Raw genomic sequence first — 16168 nt, 5'->3', positions numbered from 1 at the left:
TAAAATGGTGTAAGTTATGATAAGAAAAAATTATTTATAACTTTTTTTTAATGTATATTGTGTTGAGTGACTTTCTATTGCTAATTTTAAAGTAAACAAAACAATTGAAAGGAAATTTTATAACTTATCACAAATATTTTATAAATTTAAAAACTAATTCATAATATTATTTAATACTTCTAATAATACATACACAAATATATACAGATTCATCATAAATTAAATAAAAATTAAGTAAAAATCCATTTCTTTTTTAAGTATTGTCTTTTTTTCCATAAAAAATAATTTCATTTTTTATAAAGGATTTAAAAATTGTGGTTGAATCATCCCAATCATAGCAACACCCGGTTCTAAAACGGGCGTCCTATCAACGTGTGTTTTTTTATGCGTTTTAAGCGCCGAGTTTTGTCGAAAAGCTGTGCCACAAATATCGCAAATAAATGGCTTTTCTCCGGTATGGATGCGCAGATGTGAACTGAGATCGTTCGATTGGGAAAAAGCCTTCGAACAATATTGGCAAATGTATGGTTTTTCTCCTGTATGTGTCCGTTTGTGTCGCGCTAAAATTCCCGAACGTGAAAATTTCATTTTACAAACGTCGCATTCGTAGGGTTTTTCACCCGAATGAATTCGTTTGTGTTTCGTTAAAGAACTGGATGTTGTAAAACCATGATTACAAATTTGACAAACAAACGGTCTAGCACCTAAAAAAATAACCCTTTTTTTTAAGGAAAACAAAACGGTTTTAGGAACGCTTTTAGTGAATATTCGGGAAATGGATTTATTTACGGAAATAAATTTTAGGGAAAATGTTTGCGGAATGTTTTTTTATGGGTTCAATTTTTCTTACCTGTGTGTTTTCTTAAATGAGCACATAATTCTCCTTTACTAGCGAACCCATTCCCGCAAATACTACAAACGTGAGCTTTAACGCCGCTATGTCGTACAATGTGTTGTCTTAAGTTTCCTAATTGATTAAAACCTTTACCGCAGGTTGAACACAAAAATGGCTTTTCACCGTTGTGGGTTCTCATGTGATCTTTTAAATTTGATATTTGGTTAAAACCTGAATTCAAATTAATTATTTTAAACATTATTCGATTAAAATATATTAAAAACATTTATTATATTTGAATCAATTAAGAAATAGGTTTAAGTAAAAACTATATGGGGAAAAGCTGTCAAGCGATCCAATACTAGTTCAGACTTTTTTGAAAAAATTCACGGAAAATATAAACGAGCTTAAGCTATTACCTAGCCAGACATATCATGCTGATGAATCAGCACTATTTTGGAAGCTGCTACTAGATTCATCGCTAGAGCAAAAAAGTTTCAAAGAAAGAAGTAACTTTTGTTGCTTCTGCCAATGGCGATGATAGTCATCAACTCAAAATGACGGTTTTAAAAACGCTAGTAATCCAGTTGAGCGCAATTTCAAAAGAATGCATTGATGTCAAACGCGTAAAAAGATTTCAAAAAAAGAATTTTAATGGGAAGACGCTGTTAATAATTGACAATGCTTCCAATCACATTTCAGAGACGCAGTTGAGAAGCGATGATGGGGAAATTGTTCTCTGTTTTTGCCGCCTAACTACACCTCGTTACTTCAGCCAGTGGATCAGAAAAGTCTGAGGGTCAAAAGCCCTCAAATATTAATATGTTGGATACAGGCTTTTTTCTCCCGTGCTATTGAGAGAAGGTGTCATCAACTGATACAATAAATAAATCTTTTCTTATTCTACTAATAATGCTACCGTGGCAACCTCACCTGAAGATTATTCAGATGTTAATGGAAAACGTCGTAAAAGAAAAGCTTTCTGAAGACAATGAGCAGAAATTTACTGAAATCAGAAATATGTTGCAACAAATCCAAATTTTTCGACTTGGGGATTCCCACTGTAGTCTGAGAATTTTAATCATAAAACACGTTAGTGTTTTACAATATAACATTATTACACAACAGCAGGTTTACTTCAAAAACACCATCTCATAGCATTATTATTATTACCCTTGTAACAGGGTACTATATTCGTAATTAGGGCTCATACTTTTCGACCTCAACGAAATATTCTAAACGTCAAGACATTATTTGCCTGTGTCGTCGCCATCATGTTGTTTTATTTTAGTACAATTCTAAATGCCGAATAATTAGTATTATTTAATTTCATTTGCATCATGACTAAAGTCGGTTTCATACAAGTACAAAAAGACTAATTGCTGTCATAACATTATACTGAGTAGAAAGAGATAATCTAACTGAAGAAAATCGAAATACCGTTCACCATTCAGCGTTCCAATAATTTGATTGTCAACTATTCAACTACGTTGACGTTTTGGGGATATTGGGTTTCCGTTTCGATCTTCCAATGGGGATTTTCAACTACCCAATAACGGAAGTTTTGCTTATTGACGGTACTATTTGAGGAAAACGTTGCTTCATCAGAAAAGAGAATGTTTTTAATGAACGCAGGATCTCCGTTGGTTAGTTCCGCCATACTCTCGCAAAATCGCCATTGCAAAGTTCCTGCACCAAGTGCATTTTGTAGGGATGATATTTTTCTTTTTTGAATAATCTTGCTACTGTGTTTTGGGATGAATTGAACTTAGTAGTAACATTCATGAGGGTTGAATGTGGATTTTCCTGTACTTTTAGCACAGCATCCAATTGCTGATCTTCATTTAAGGACGATGGACGTCCGGCCTTAGGTTTATCTCGTACATGTCCAAGTTGGCGTGCGATTTTGATGAGTTTCATTAAACGCACAGACTTCGTTCTGTGTTCGAACTCCATCTCCGAAATCAATCATCATTAGAATTTCGATTCTTTCAGTTTCAGTAAGTCTCATTCTTATTTTCTTATTTATCGGTAAATACGTTGAAGAAATCGAATTTTGACACTTGGAAAATTGGAAGCAAACAATTTGTTGCTATGGTTACGCATGGCTACTGCTATTTTTCTATCTCAAGTGAATGGGAGATAATGAAACTTTAAAGCAATTTTTACGAAAATTTTCTTATGTAATCAATATTAATTTTGACTGTACTAAATTCAGAAAACAATCCTCTTTCGGATTTCGTAATAAAAAATTGCATATTGTATTTGAAAAAAACATCGATGACGTCATAAAAAATGGCGGAAAAAATTTAAAATCTACAACGAAAAATTGCAAAAAATTTAAATCTTTAGACCCGTCTCAGCGATTTTTCCATAAACTGTTTTTAATGGATTTATTGAATTTATCTATTACTTTTGGAAAATCCTCTATATAGTCAATACTCAGATATTTACAACATACAGGTGTCTCAGCGAAACTGGTCATTAGACGTTTCTGTGGTTCTGGAAAATAAAAATTTGAGAATTCAGGCTTAAGTATTATCAATTGCGTTCTCTTCGACTAAAATATTTTCAGATTTCCAGCACTTTCGGTTATACCGAAAATCGCCACCTACTTTATTTTTTAAATGAAACACCCTGTATATTTTTACATATTTGGATTTGTCTGTTTTTAAGGTTTATAAATAACTTTACTTTCTCCAATTTGATTCGGCCGTTCTCGACTTATTCGATTCGAATTTTTCTAGAAAAATATGCTCCAGCAGACAATTGTTCAAAAAGTCAGAGAACACTCAATTTTTGGGATATCAATTTAGGATTCAGAACATGCTTAAGCAACATGATGGAGTATGTTTTGGTGCCGAGAACGGCTGTTTAGTCAATTTACTATGACACGTTAACTTTTCGAAATTTGGAAGTTTTATTACAACGAAGTCTTTTATTAGTTTATTTTATTACTTAGTCGTCTTCTGAGTCTCATTCTACATCTTTTATATCCCATATGTCCCATACCTAACATCAATAGTTTGGGAGATAATTAGGGTTTTTTGAAAAATGTAAATGTATCATATGGATATTTAGCCTAGTGTGGCATGGAAAACAAGCCTTCTCAATGAGTTCTTGTCAAAGACTTACTTTTTTATGTCACTTGATGCATGTGAGCTAATAATTATCTGTTAGGCTCCTTAATATTAGTACTAAAAAGAATTAAAATCGATAACAATCACGAAAATAATATTTACACAAATTAAGAAATTCTTAATTTATTTTTTATACCTGAAAAACGCCACAAAGTTCATAGTATGATCCCAGCTCTTCTTTGGCAGCTCGAATTGAGGCGTTGGGGCTAGGCTCGAAATAAGCCAAGGTATTCATCTCTTCCGCGCATTATCTACTACATTTTTTGGTCAGTTTAACACGTGATTAATTCGTCCAACATGCAAAAAATTTGCTTCTATTCTTCTAAATTTACCTTTTGTTATCGGAGGTAAATGTGGATAGTGTTCATTAAACATTTTGCAAGTTCTGCTAAGAACTTTGTCACACTTTGCATGCACAAAAAATAGTATATTTTAAGGTTGTTGGATTCTTTTTGACAAGATGTTGCAAAATGCCATAAGGTTTTAATGCTTTAAACTGCATAATTTTCGAGATTTTATTAAAAAAGATTTTATTTTATTTAAAAAGATTTGACGTAGCGACAACCAAATTATGGCGTCACTATGGAATAGACAACTTAAGCCTTGACGTCACAGGGATGGGCGGAGCTTATACCGATTCCAAACATCTTCGTGGCTAACTGTGGTAAATAGGTTGTTTATTCCATAATGACGCCATAATTTGGTTGTCGCTACGTCAAATCTTTTTAAATAAAAGTTTTAATATCTCGAAAACTATGCAGTTTAAAGTATTAAAACCTTATGGCATTTTGCAACACCTTGTCAAAAGGAATCCAAAAAACTTAAAATATACAGGGTTTATTTTATTTCTACGCCAAGATATGCGGAAAATAGTTTCAAGTAACTTTTATTTAAAACTTTTTTTAATATAAGTTGAAGTTTAGGCTGTAGAACCATTATTCCATACTTTTTGTACACCCTGTATGTGAGCATTTTTCAAAAAACTATAATTATTTCCCAAACTATAAATGTTAGGTATAGGACATATGGAATATAAAAGATGTAAAATGAGACGCTGAAGACGACTAAGTAATCAGAACCCCAGAAACGTCTAATGACTGGTCTTGCTGAGACAGCCTGTATACTGAACATACATTAGTATTCAAGTACTAAATTAAAAAAGTATTTTGTATTTCAAGTACAAAAAAATTCGAAACTATTTGAATTTGGACTTTTTTAAAAGTAGATCTCTGTTAATTACTAAATAAGAAGTAGTCTGTATAATCATATTTGTTATTCTAATATCTAATTGTATTAAAATGTGGCATATAAACTAAAAAACTCTTACCTTTATTACAAATTTTACAAACATGCGGTTTAATACCAGAATGTACATTCATATGATTCATTAATTGTTCAGATCTAACAAATCCTTTTCCACACAAATTACAATTATGTGGTTTCTCTTTCGAATGAATCTTCAAATGCCTGGTCAAATGCGATTTTTTCGAAAATAGTTTATCACAATCGGTACATTTAAGCTTTTTACTTTTCCCATGACTCCCCAAATGCTTTTCATACTCCGAATTATCAATAAATTCCGCATTACATTGTTCGCATTTGAAAGCCGATGTCGATTTTGTCTCGATTATTTCCTCTTTCATTTCCATTTTTATGGGAGTGTTTCCATCCGATTTAATATGCGACATTCGATGACGATGCAACAAATCATTTCGCGTAAATGTTTTTTGGCATACATCGCATTGAAAAAATTTGGGGGGTTCATGGATTTTCTTGTGTCTTTGTAATAAATTTAGTCGTAAAAATGGTTTTAAACAAACATTGCATTCGTGTAATTTCACTGAATCACCTTTATCGTCCGATTTATCATCAGAATTATTATCATCTGGATCCCAAAAGTCTTCTGATTCTTCGTGTTGTGTAAAATATAATTCAGGCTTAACAGAAACGTTTTCTGAGTTATCTTCCAAAATAATATCTTCAGGTTTTTCAGAGTTTTCAAAATTAGTTGTGTGTGGTGAAGTTTTTGATAATGGGGACATTCCCAAACTACTTCTTAAGTACTTATCTGTTTGTTCACATTGTATTTTAAATAAATAGAATTCTGATGCTTTATTTGCACATTTACAACATATCGTTTCTGGTAAACCATCACCAAAAGTTATCTAAAAAATTAATTATCGTTTTCTTAATGATTTTTTCTGTAAACAAATTAATAATCTATTTAAATGTACTCATTCTTAATTTACCTGAACAGAAGAATAAGCCATTATCATCTCGGCTAAATGTATATCGAATCCACTGCGTTCGTCCCTTACAAAAATTGACTGAAATTCACCTTGACCAGTAAGACAAGCTCTACACACGTTCGGTAATTGGTCCTCTTCCATATTTGTGTGCCTTTCAAAAATAAAAAAATGTTTGGACGCCAAACAAACCCGAGACCCACCTATTTGAAACTACACACAGCACAACATAACCTCTTTTTCTCTTCTATCAACTTGTCAGATTGAAATAACTTAAATGTAACTAGAATTACTAGAAATCTCACCAGATTAATTTGACATGTGGGAAGTTATCGGCATATTTGATAGATGGCGGTAAAAAATTAAAAATATAAATAATTAAAATAATGTATTTAATTAATAAATCTATTTTAAAATTATATTTTCCTTTCACTTAAATAACATAAATTAATAAAGTATTAATTTTTTCTTTGATGTTTATTGATCAAACTTTTTAAATAAAAATGTCTCACCCCTTAACGATAAGTAAAAATGTTTTAAAAGTTTATCATAACGAAAATATTCGGTTTAAACCAACAAAACGTATATTAAGCATAAATTTGAATCAATGGAAAGAAAATTTACCGAAAAAATTAATAGAAATATGTATCGATGTTATTGCATCTAATTGGGAAGGTATTTTTTGAATACATTTAATTTTTAGCCAATAATTCCTCGTTTCTTTTAAGTTTTACAATTACTTAATGAACTTCCTTTACTTGCAAACGTAATTTCTTTATTGGATATCTTAAGAGTTGATCTTCCATTAAAATTAACAGTACCAAAAATAGCATACGAAGTTTATTGGTTGAGATGTTACAAAGAACGTTGGCCCAAAAATTCGGTTATAGATCGGAGCTTTTCTGAAGTAGAAAAGTTAACTAATGAAAGAAAAGTAGTTGATGAAAAAATTATTGATAAAAATGAAAGAAAAACTTGGAAGGAGTTGTATTTGGAGAAGCATGTTCAAGAATACTTGGAAAATTTAGATCCAGAACATTACGATGTTGAAAAAATAAACGATTTGTACATTTTATGCAAAGATTATGTAACTAGTTTAAATGTTAGAGAACTTAGAGCACCGACTTCTATTAATATTCCAGATCATGTTCCCTTAAATACGATTTTAATGGGATTTTCGAATATGAGAGAATTATCTTTGTGTTTTAAACAAGTAATTTTTTATTTTAGTGCCGTAAAACCTCGATATAACGGATTTTGTTATAACGAACTTTGGATATAAATGTTAGCTTTAATAGATAGAATCCAACTCGGGTTATTCAACAAGTTGCTCTATTCTAGAACTAACACTAGATTTAGAACTAGAAACATTTCAAATATTTATTTCTTAACTAAGTCAAGGTCGCTTGCGGCCGAAGTCTTATACAATAAGAATAAAAAAACAGTTTTTCAGGTTATATTATGTAATCAAACCGAGGTTGTTTGCGGCCGAGGGGCTACATTAATACAATATCAATACAAAACTATAATTTTTTACGTTGTACGACCAAATTAAGCCGAGCTCGCTTGCGGCCGAGGCACTAGCTCGATACCATGTCGATAAAAAGATGAGTAATACTTAAACATTTATTTCTTAACTAAGTCGAGGTCGCTTGGGGCCGAGACGTTATACCAAATACAATAACAATAAGAAAAGCAGTTTTCCAGGTTATACGACCAAATTAAGCCGAGGTCGCTTGCGGCCGAGGCACTAGCTCGATACCATGTTGATAAAAAGATGAGTAATATTCAAATACTTATTTCTAAACTAAGTCGAGGTCGCTTGCGGCCGAGGCGTTGTATCAAATACAATAAAAATAAAAATAAAACAGTTTTCCAGGTTATATGATGTTATTTAAACATTTTTTTAACAGTTTTACTTGTTATTCAGCGCTACATTGTTATATACTTTTATTGAACTAAAAGTAAAACCAACACTAAACCTAGAACTAGAATCATTAGGGTTTAGCTGTCTTAAGAGACGCTCAGCTAAACCCGAATGTTTCTACTTCTAGGTCTAGTGTTAGTTCTAATGCTAGTGTTAGCTCCAGTTTTATTTGTTATTTAGAACTAGATTGTTGTAGACTTTTATAGAACTAAAAGTAGAACCAACACTAAACCTAGAACTAGAATAATTCGGGTTTAGCCATCTTAAGAGACGCACGGCTAAACCCAAATATTTCTAGTTCTAGGTCTAGTGTTAGTTCTAATTTGTGCACCTTTACCCGGGATATACTTTTAGATTCCACCTCCACGTACACTGAATACTCCCTTTCTCGTATCCGTTACATTAATCCGTTATATTGAGGTTTAACTATAATTTAAATATCTTACTTTTTAAAGTTTTTTTTAGAAATACGTGGGTGAGAAATTTTCTTGGCACATTTTCAACACGACAATGATCGATATCAAAAATTTATCAAAAGGATTGGAAACTTCAAAACTAGAGATTTTAAGAATACAAAATTCGGATATAAATTGCATAAAGTTAAAAATGATCTTAAAATCATTAGATACTAACGATAATCTTAAAGAGTTAGAATTTTCTCACTGCAAAATTGCGGATCACGGAGCGATGGCAATTTCAAATTTTATTAAAAATCATGTCAACGTTACCAAATTAAATTTAGTTAACAATTACATCGGTACGTCAAAAAAATTTTAACCCAAAAATGTTCACAGTGTATCTCTTTATTGTAATAATGTCCGGAAATCTCGTCTTCCTTATTTTACTTATAAAAGAATTAATAACCGCGGCTTATTTTACCGATTATCGAAAAAATTTTGTTTTAAACAACGTTTAATATCGATACGAAACGATTTATTTTATATTTATATTTTCTTTATTAAATCTACAGGATACGCTGGAATTAAAAGTTTGGCATTTATTCTTATGGAGGACGATCATTTAAACGAATTAAACGTACGTTTAAATATTATAAATAGTAAAGGTGGAAAATTTTTGTTTTACGCTTTAACGAAAGGAAAAAATGTTTTGAAGGAATTAAATTTATCCGGATGTGGATTAAACAGACGAAATGTAGAAATAGATGAGTTATTAAGAAGTAATGAAACTTTGGAGAAATTAAATTTGAGTAATAATCGGATGGGAAAGGTTTGTAATTATTTGAGTAAGACCCAAGTTTTGAATTTTGAGATTTTTAAACATGGTTTTTCCCTTTTTAAATTAATTCTTTCTGAATTTCAGAATTGTTATCTTTGCAAACGTTGAATGTACAAAGTTGGAAGGAAACTAAATTATGTCGATGTTACCATGAACGCTTTGCTTAATATTTTAGTGTTTTGCCCCTGTAATATATTTATATATCATTTAATATATTTCTACTGTTTATTAAAACCCATTGCAGACAATTTTTATTATGGTTTTATATCATTTTAAAAAATAAGTTGCTGTCATGGTGTTATGATGTTCTAGTAAAGTGACCAAATGATTTCACATGTCCATTATTAAATTGTTTTTGGAAGTGTGCCTAGAAAACTGTTAGAAATAATTTAGCTTTTATATGATTACTTCTAGTATGTAAAGCTTCAGACAGTTGGGCTATTGGAACAAGGTCTTCTTTTATAACCTCACTAGAGAGGTTATAGTTCAGCCATATATCTTTACTTTCTTGAATATCAAACCAGGAATGAATAAGGTTTTGGGCATGCTGACTTTCTATTTGAACTTGCTTGTATTTAATCAGCCAATTGTGGTATCTCGGTTAAAAACGCAGAAGGATTTTGTGTAAACTCGTCTTGATAATAGCATAACAGCAGTTGAGGGTTTGAAATCCTTAGGCAATATCCAAATTGTTATGTCTGGTTAGTGTAAATGAAAGTCTTTTCCTTGGAAATCAATTGCAAAAATTGATTTTATTTAAAACTCCGTGTCATTTACAAAAAATGTAATGTGCTTTTGATTATTTCGTTCAAATGTGGCACAATTACCTTATGAATTGAAGGGGTTACAAGCTAAGTGATCCAAGACGTAATTTAGTTCAGAAATTGGAACAAGATTTATAAATTTATACATATTTGTACAGAATTTGCTCAAGATGGGTAATTAGGAGAGGAGCAAACCTCCAACTAATAATAAGCATTTTATTGTTTTTAATATTTACAATTTTTATCCTCTTAATACATTCTAATATATATATTATTAGTATATTATTTTCACCCTCTACCCTTTTCCTCCATTTCCATACCCTCGGCTCTTCGGCCCAATCATCCCCTCATCCTTCCCTTTGTCTCCTTACCCCCACAACCTTTCTCATCCATCGTTTCCCCTCTCCCCCCTCTCCTAAGATCTGCCCTCGGTCCAACTCCTCCTCCCTCAACTCACTGCACCCATTCAACATATGTTCCAACGTTTCCCATTCCTCCCTGCATAGCCTACACCACCTCTCCTCATCGGCCATCCAGTATCTGTTAGCTCTCTCCTCGTTTCCACAACGGAACCTAGCCACCAACTTCTTCCCTTCCTCATCTGCTTCCAATAACAAGTATCTAAGCAGCCCCTCTGTTATAATGTCCCTGTACCTTTCGTTATACCTCCCCTCTTTTATTTGTGTCCTTCTTTCCTGTCTCTGCACATCTCGGTCCCTATCTCTCAACTCCCTCCACATCTCCCTACCCACCCTTCGTCTACTATTTATCTCAGTTACCGAGTAGCCCGCTCGTCTATAATAGTTGTCTCTGTCTCCTTTCCCATATCTGATCTTTCCCTCTCTAATTTCCCTCCAACACTCCCCCAAGATCCCGCAGTTTGGCCTCCCTTCTATTCTTTCTTCATATTTCACTGCTCTCCTGCCCGCCTCCACTCTGACCTTATCCACCTTTACCTCTTCCCTCACTATATACCCCGGTGTTTCTCTCGCCACCCCAAGCACCCATCTCCAGTATCTAGCTTGCATGTCCTCCAGCATTGCCTGCTCTCTCCATCCCCATACCTCTGCTCCATACATCATCACACTGCTAACCAGGCCTTCAAACATAATCTTCCTCGCTGCCACATTCCTTCCAAAAACTCTCTTCCCCCAACCCCATACTTGTCCCATCACCTTCCTCCAACTAATAAAGAGCTTGAAAAATTAGCTGAAAACATGGCGAATCTGTTTTGGAAGCGGAAGACATCGAAATTAACTGAAAATGAGGTTGATATCATTATAGCTTCATATAAGTCCAGTCTTAAATATCACACGTAATAATGACAATTCGTTTGGTTGGTTAAATGTGAAGGTAAATTTTACACCGTTTCAGTCCCGCTTTGGATTCTTAGGGATTGCGGTTGAAGACAAAGAGAAGGTTAAAAATTAGAGAGATACAACTTTGAAAAACTGATAACGGTATCTGACAAACGCAACTGAAACATATGTTATGTAGAAATGTTTAGCGATTATAACAAACTTTGTCGCAATTTTTTTAATCTCTAAAGTAGATACTTGCCAGCCTCATTGTAGTGAGGAGAAATTTTGACATTAAAAAGTTGATAAAAATTGATTATAATTGAAAATTATTAGCACTACTCAATTTTGTGTCAGATTTAGACATATTTTTCATTTGGAACGTTTTGTTCCATTGCTTTTAGTTTTCAACTTATTGGCTATTTTCACTACAATTTATTGCTTTTATGCTAATTATTGATTATTTTGCTAATTATATTATCAACAATTAGTGATGGTTTTCCCAACCGCATTCAGTTTATGATTTATTAAAGATTAATTTTTACTTACCCATTTTCAACAATTCTGTTTAAAGGTTAGAAACAAGAAAAACTAAAATTGTACTTTGCAATTTATTTATTTATTCATTCTTTGAAATGTGAGAGATTTATAACTTGAAAACAAACTGTGTGGTTAATACCATTTTTTTTATTCATTTTGGTTATCTTGGTTATTGCGTCCGTTACGGTTCTTGTCCACAACAAGGAGCTATTTGTTTCTTGTCATCGTCAGTAGGTTTACCATTATCGACATCTCTTTCGTGGCGAGCATGACCATCGTCATCTTTAGTATCATCCATTTTTCTTACGTTTGAGGTGGTACCGGCGTTAACCTAACATACATTTCAAAATAAATTTATTATTATATTAGAATTAAAAAATTTTCTTACCTGTGCATAAAGCACACCAAACACAACGGCGATTGTAAAGACGTAGATAAATTTCATTTTTGTAGCTGTGTGAAGTCTCCAAAAAGTTCACCTCCTTTTATACCAAGAATTATCGAAGATTTTTGAAAAACATCTCGAGAACAATGCGCTCTTGTAATAAATCATACCCATTCAGAATTTAATACCCTTTTATTCCTAGGATTTATATGCTTGTTTACCGCGTTCTTTTCCTTCTATGGCGAAATTGATTGAAACATTTTTTTTATTCTAGGAAATCGAAAAATTGATATTAAGTGGACTCCAATTTAACACAACTTTGATTAATCTCGATTGCAGAAGATGCGAATTTTCTTCAGATGAAGTTACAAAAATATTTGATCTTTGCGAAGATAACAAACGGAAAAATCGATCGAAAGAAGTCTGTTGGGATCCACCTCAATTCCAATTCCGAGAAAGTTTTGATGAAATGTTTTCAGTAGAATTTCAAAAAGAATTTGAAAATATATTAATTGATTAAATTTGATACTCTTTCCACGAATTTTAAGGTCAACTGATTAACATTGAGATGCGAAAAAGTGCTTAAAAATATAACTTTCGCAATTAATTCTTAGTTCTTAATACCTTTTCAAAAATAATAATTTCAAGGAATTTTAGTTTCAACGCGATGAAGTCATTAACATTAAAACCCAAACATTTTTTTTTATAAACTGGGTGTAACACATTCACAATAGGTACAAATTAATTCAATTTCATTCAAGATTTGTCATTTATTCGAAGGTAATGTCTTGCGTAATACACACCCATATAGAAATTAAACACGTTTATATCGATTGCAACAAAATCTTCCAAGAAAATAACCTCGTTATATCCGTTTATCATCGATCGTTTTAAGAAAAGTTTATTAAGAAATTTGCCATATAAGAAATATACAAACAATTTAAAAATGAATAAACCGAGTATGTGTATCAGGAAGGTTACACCGAGTAAGGTGACGTCATCTACATCCGGAATTGAAACGAATGTTGAGTGAACAATTAAAAAGAATCATTCTTGAATTTGCAATTATCGTCCCGGAAAATCCGAACCAGAGGCGAAAAATTAAAATAATGCATATGGAAATGGATGTTTTTTCGTCGTGACATATCACGATGTATACATAGGATATAATGAGGAAAAAAATTCACACGTGTGTGGTTTATTTGTGAATACAAATTGATACAAAAAAGTGTCAAAAAGGATCGCATCGTTTGCGATAAATAACAATTTGTTGTTTTATTTTAACCACATAATTGTTTGTGGTTATTCCTTTTTTTCGCATATGTAAATGTTAACAGGATGAGATTAATAAGCTCTAAAACATCGTTCCTAAGAAATCCAACGGTAAAAAAATAATCTCTTATATAAAAACATCTTTAATTTTCCTTTCCTATGAGTTATAACGGAACTTATCATTTTTTTTTTCATATTTATTGGGTACTTAAAAAAACTGGCTCTAAGTTGTAATTTACGTCTTATTTGTACATCAATCATCACGTAAACCTTTAGAATTCAACTCTTAAGTATAGAGTATCATCGCGGATTTTTAAATCCCACATTAAAAAAGTTATTACTTAAAAATAATTTATGATTAAATGCAAAAAGAATTTAAACTTTATATTTCCCATTCATATCAAAAATTACTAGAAAAGAAAATAGGAATGTTTTAGATAAGCAAAAAGATACATGAATTTAACTTTGCTGTAATGTTGCAATTACGAATAAATTGCTTCCATTCAAGAATATCAACTAAAGAAAGAAAAATATAACATTAGATCATTTAAATTATAAATTTTAAGATGATAAGATTATTCTTTTCGAAAACTTAATTGGAATGATGGAAATAGAATCATTAATTAATTCTCTTTAGGAATTGTTTAGGTAACAAATTGTTCTGTAAAAATGAAACTCTTGATGTTGAGGAGAAGTGTTTGACGATGAAAGAAGCTGAACCAAAGATTTTGTTAAAAAAGTTCATAATTAGGTGATATTAGACAACTGCCATGTTGTCTTTGTAAGTTAAAAGCTTTTCTGATCTGGATATCAGATCGCGTCGACATCTGATAAGCGTGAATTAAGGAATGATAAACGAAAGAGTTGCATACCGTAAGCAAGATAATTTCCCATAGGAATTTGTAGTCCTATGAAAGTCAAAGTAGATGCTATAAAATAGGATCTACGACTGATTTGTGTAGAGATCTACGATTTACTTCTTAAAGGAAAAATAATGTTTTGTTTGTATTGTTGTTAATTGAACGATTCAATGATTTTGTCAGTAAATCAACATAATGGATTTACATAAAGTTCGATAAAGTCCGTTCAAATTGTTGAATCTTAGAATATGAGGGATACGAACAAGAATTCATTAATTATACCATAAGAAAAGAAAGTGGAAGTTCTATTTGACGATTACAGTTTAGATAATTTTATCATAATAAGTTAAAAAATATTCTGCAATTCTTTTACATAACACCCAAGTTTCCATGCTGCATAGGTAAATGTATTTTGTAAAAATAAATGTATCTTCATCGTATTGCGCAACATCAATTGGATTTTGCCTGGTTTCTGAAATCACGAAGTTCTAACTTGTATCCAGATTGAAATTGCCATATCGAAAAGGTTAAGAGTATGAGCTAACTTTGTTTTGAAATTGATCTGATATCTTTCGAGCAAACCACTCATTAAATTAATTCCTATATAAAGTAAAGGAAATCAATGTCATCATACACTTTTAATCAATAATAATTGTTTGAGAGTTTCCGACTGAATGCAACGACATGTAGAAGTTCTCAAATTAAGTGACAGAACTTATGAAATGAGGAATCCCAATTATTACAGTTTTGTTGTAAGTGATGGAGCATTATCATGAAGGAAAATCTCTTTGTGTTGTCTTTTTGACATTTTGGTCATTTTTCGCGCAAAACTTGATTCAAATCGATCATTTAGTGTCGGTAGCGTTTAGTATTAACAGTTTTGCTAGGTTTTAGCAACTTCATGATAGATCATATCCCGCGGATCTCACCAAATACAGAGCATTGCTTTCTGTTCTTAGCAATTTAGTTTTGCAGTTGATGCCGATGGTTCTCCTAGATCTTGGATCTAGATGAATCCTAGATGGTTACCAATGATCTTTTACGCCTAAGATTCTAAAAGTATATCCACTTCATTGCTAGTCACATTTCGATGGAGAAATAATTTCCTTTTGTACTAGTAGTAGCTTTCGGTTTTCCTGCTGTTTTTCATTCAGTTGTGATCTTCTGCACATCTTTGTCAGATATCAGCAAATGGAAATGGCGCCAATGACACAGTTTGGCGGTAATTACATTGGTAGCTAGAGCCATCTATGGACAAATTCATACTTACATATGATGTATCATCGTGGAATCATGTACCATGTTAGTATTCACCCCATCAATGTGGCTTTGCTGAAATATACGATCATAATGTATTACAGTATAATGTAAGCGATGAGTGTCTTTCTTATAAAACACATGGATTTGTTTGATAAGCAATGATACAACCAGTTTACCAGTAATAAAATATGAAAATTAATCATATTTATTCCTATTTTTAGTTCATTGAGTAATGCAGGTATTGATACAGGTTGCTCTCCCATTTTCGTCAACATATCACCATTACCTAAGATGTATTCTAAATTCTTACAATGTTTTGATAACATGTCTTTGGGTGTGATTCTAAGCAATGATATAACCAGTTTATCGGTAATAAAATATGAAAAGTAATCATAGGCTGTTTTT

The 16168-nt window shown here is 32.0% G+C and overlaps 2 protein-coding genes across 2 annotated transcripts; one reads left to right on the top strand and one right to left on the bottom strand.

The window, feature by feature from the left end:
- Positions 1–99: 99 nt before the first annotated feature.
- On the bottom strand, positions 100–6461 carry LOC111427744 (zinc finger protein ZFP2-like). Its single transcript, XM_071197034.1, has 4 exons — positions 6225–6461; positions 5303–6140; positions 851–1066; positions 100–704 (listed from the first exon to the last, which is right to left on the bottom strand). Exons 1-4 carry the CDS (start codon positions 6363–6365, stop codon positions 295–297), a joined length of 1605 nt encoding a protein of 534 aa, XP_071053135.1. The 5' UTR covers positions 6366–6461; the 3' UTR covers positions 100–294.
- A 263-nt stretch (positions 6462–6724) lies between these two features.
- Positions 6725–13190, top strand: LOC111427796 (uncharacterized). The gene is made up of 5 exons (XM_071196481.1): positions 6725–6896; positions 6950–7434; positions 8614–8905; positions 8939–9375; positions 12646–13190. Exons 1-5 carry the CDS (start codon positions 6725–6727, stop codon positions 12889–12891), a joined length of 1632 nt encoding a protein of 543 aa, XP_071052582.1. The 3' UTR covers positions 12892–13190.
- The last annotated feature ends 2978 nt before the right edge of the window (positions 13191–16168 follow it).

This window comes from Onthophagus taurus, chromosome 6 (assembly GCF_036711975.1).
Source record: "Onthophagus taurus isolate NC chromosome 6, IU_Otau_3.0, whole genome shotgun sequence".
Taxonomy (NCBI): Eukaryota; Metazoa; Arthropoda; class Insecta; order Coleoptera; family Scarabaeidae; genus Onthophagus; species Onthophagus taurus.
The sequence above is the reverse complement of the archived record's forward strand: the minus strand, read 5'-3'. Positions and strand labels throughout refer to the sequence as shown.

What these genes read in the sequence shown, in the direction of transcription:
- LOC111427744 (XM_071197034.1), bottom strand. Translation starts at nt 6,365, where the DNA reads ATGGAAGAGGACCAATTACCGAACGTGTGTAGAGCTTGTCTTACTGGT. An exon ending in TGGCTTATTCTTCTGTTCAG is followed by an intron (nt 6,141 to 6,224) that starts GTAAATTAAGAA and finishes TTAATTTTTTAG; the next exon opens with ATAACTTTTGGTGATGGTTT. An exon ending in TTGTAAAATTTGTAATAAAG is followed by an intron (nt 1,067 to 5,302) that starts GTAAGAGTTTTT and finishes ATTTGAATTCAG; the next exon opens with GTTTTAACCAAATATCAAAT.
- LOC111427796 (XM_071196481.1), top strand. Translation starts at nt 6,725, where the DNA reads ATGTCTCACCCCTTAACGATAAGTAAAAATGTTTTAAAAGTTTATCAT. An exon ending in TATTGCATCTAATTGGGAAG is followed by an intron (nt 6,897 to 6,949) that starts GTATTTTTTGAA and finishes GTTTCTTTTAAG; the next exon opens with TTTTACAATTACTTAATGAA. An exon ending in GTAATAATCGGATGGGAAAG is followed by an intron (nt 9,376 to 12,645) that starts GTTTGTAATTAT and finishes TTTTTATTCTAG; the next exon opens with GAAATCGAAAAATTGATATT.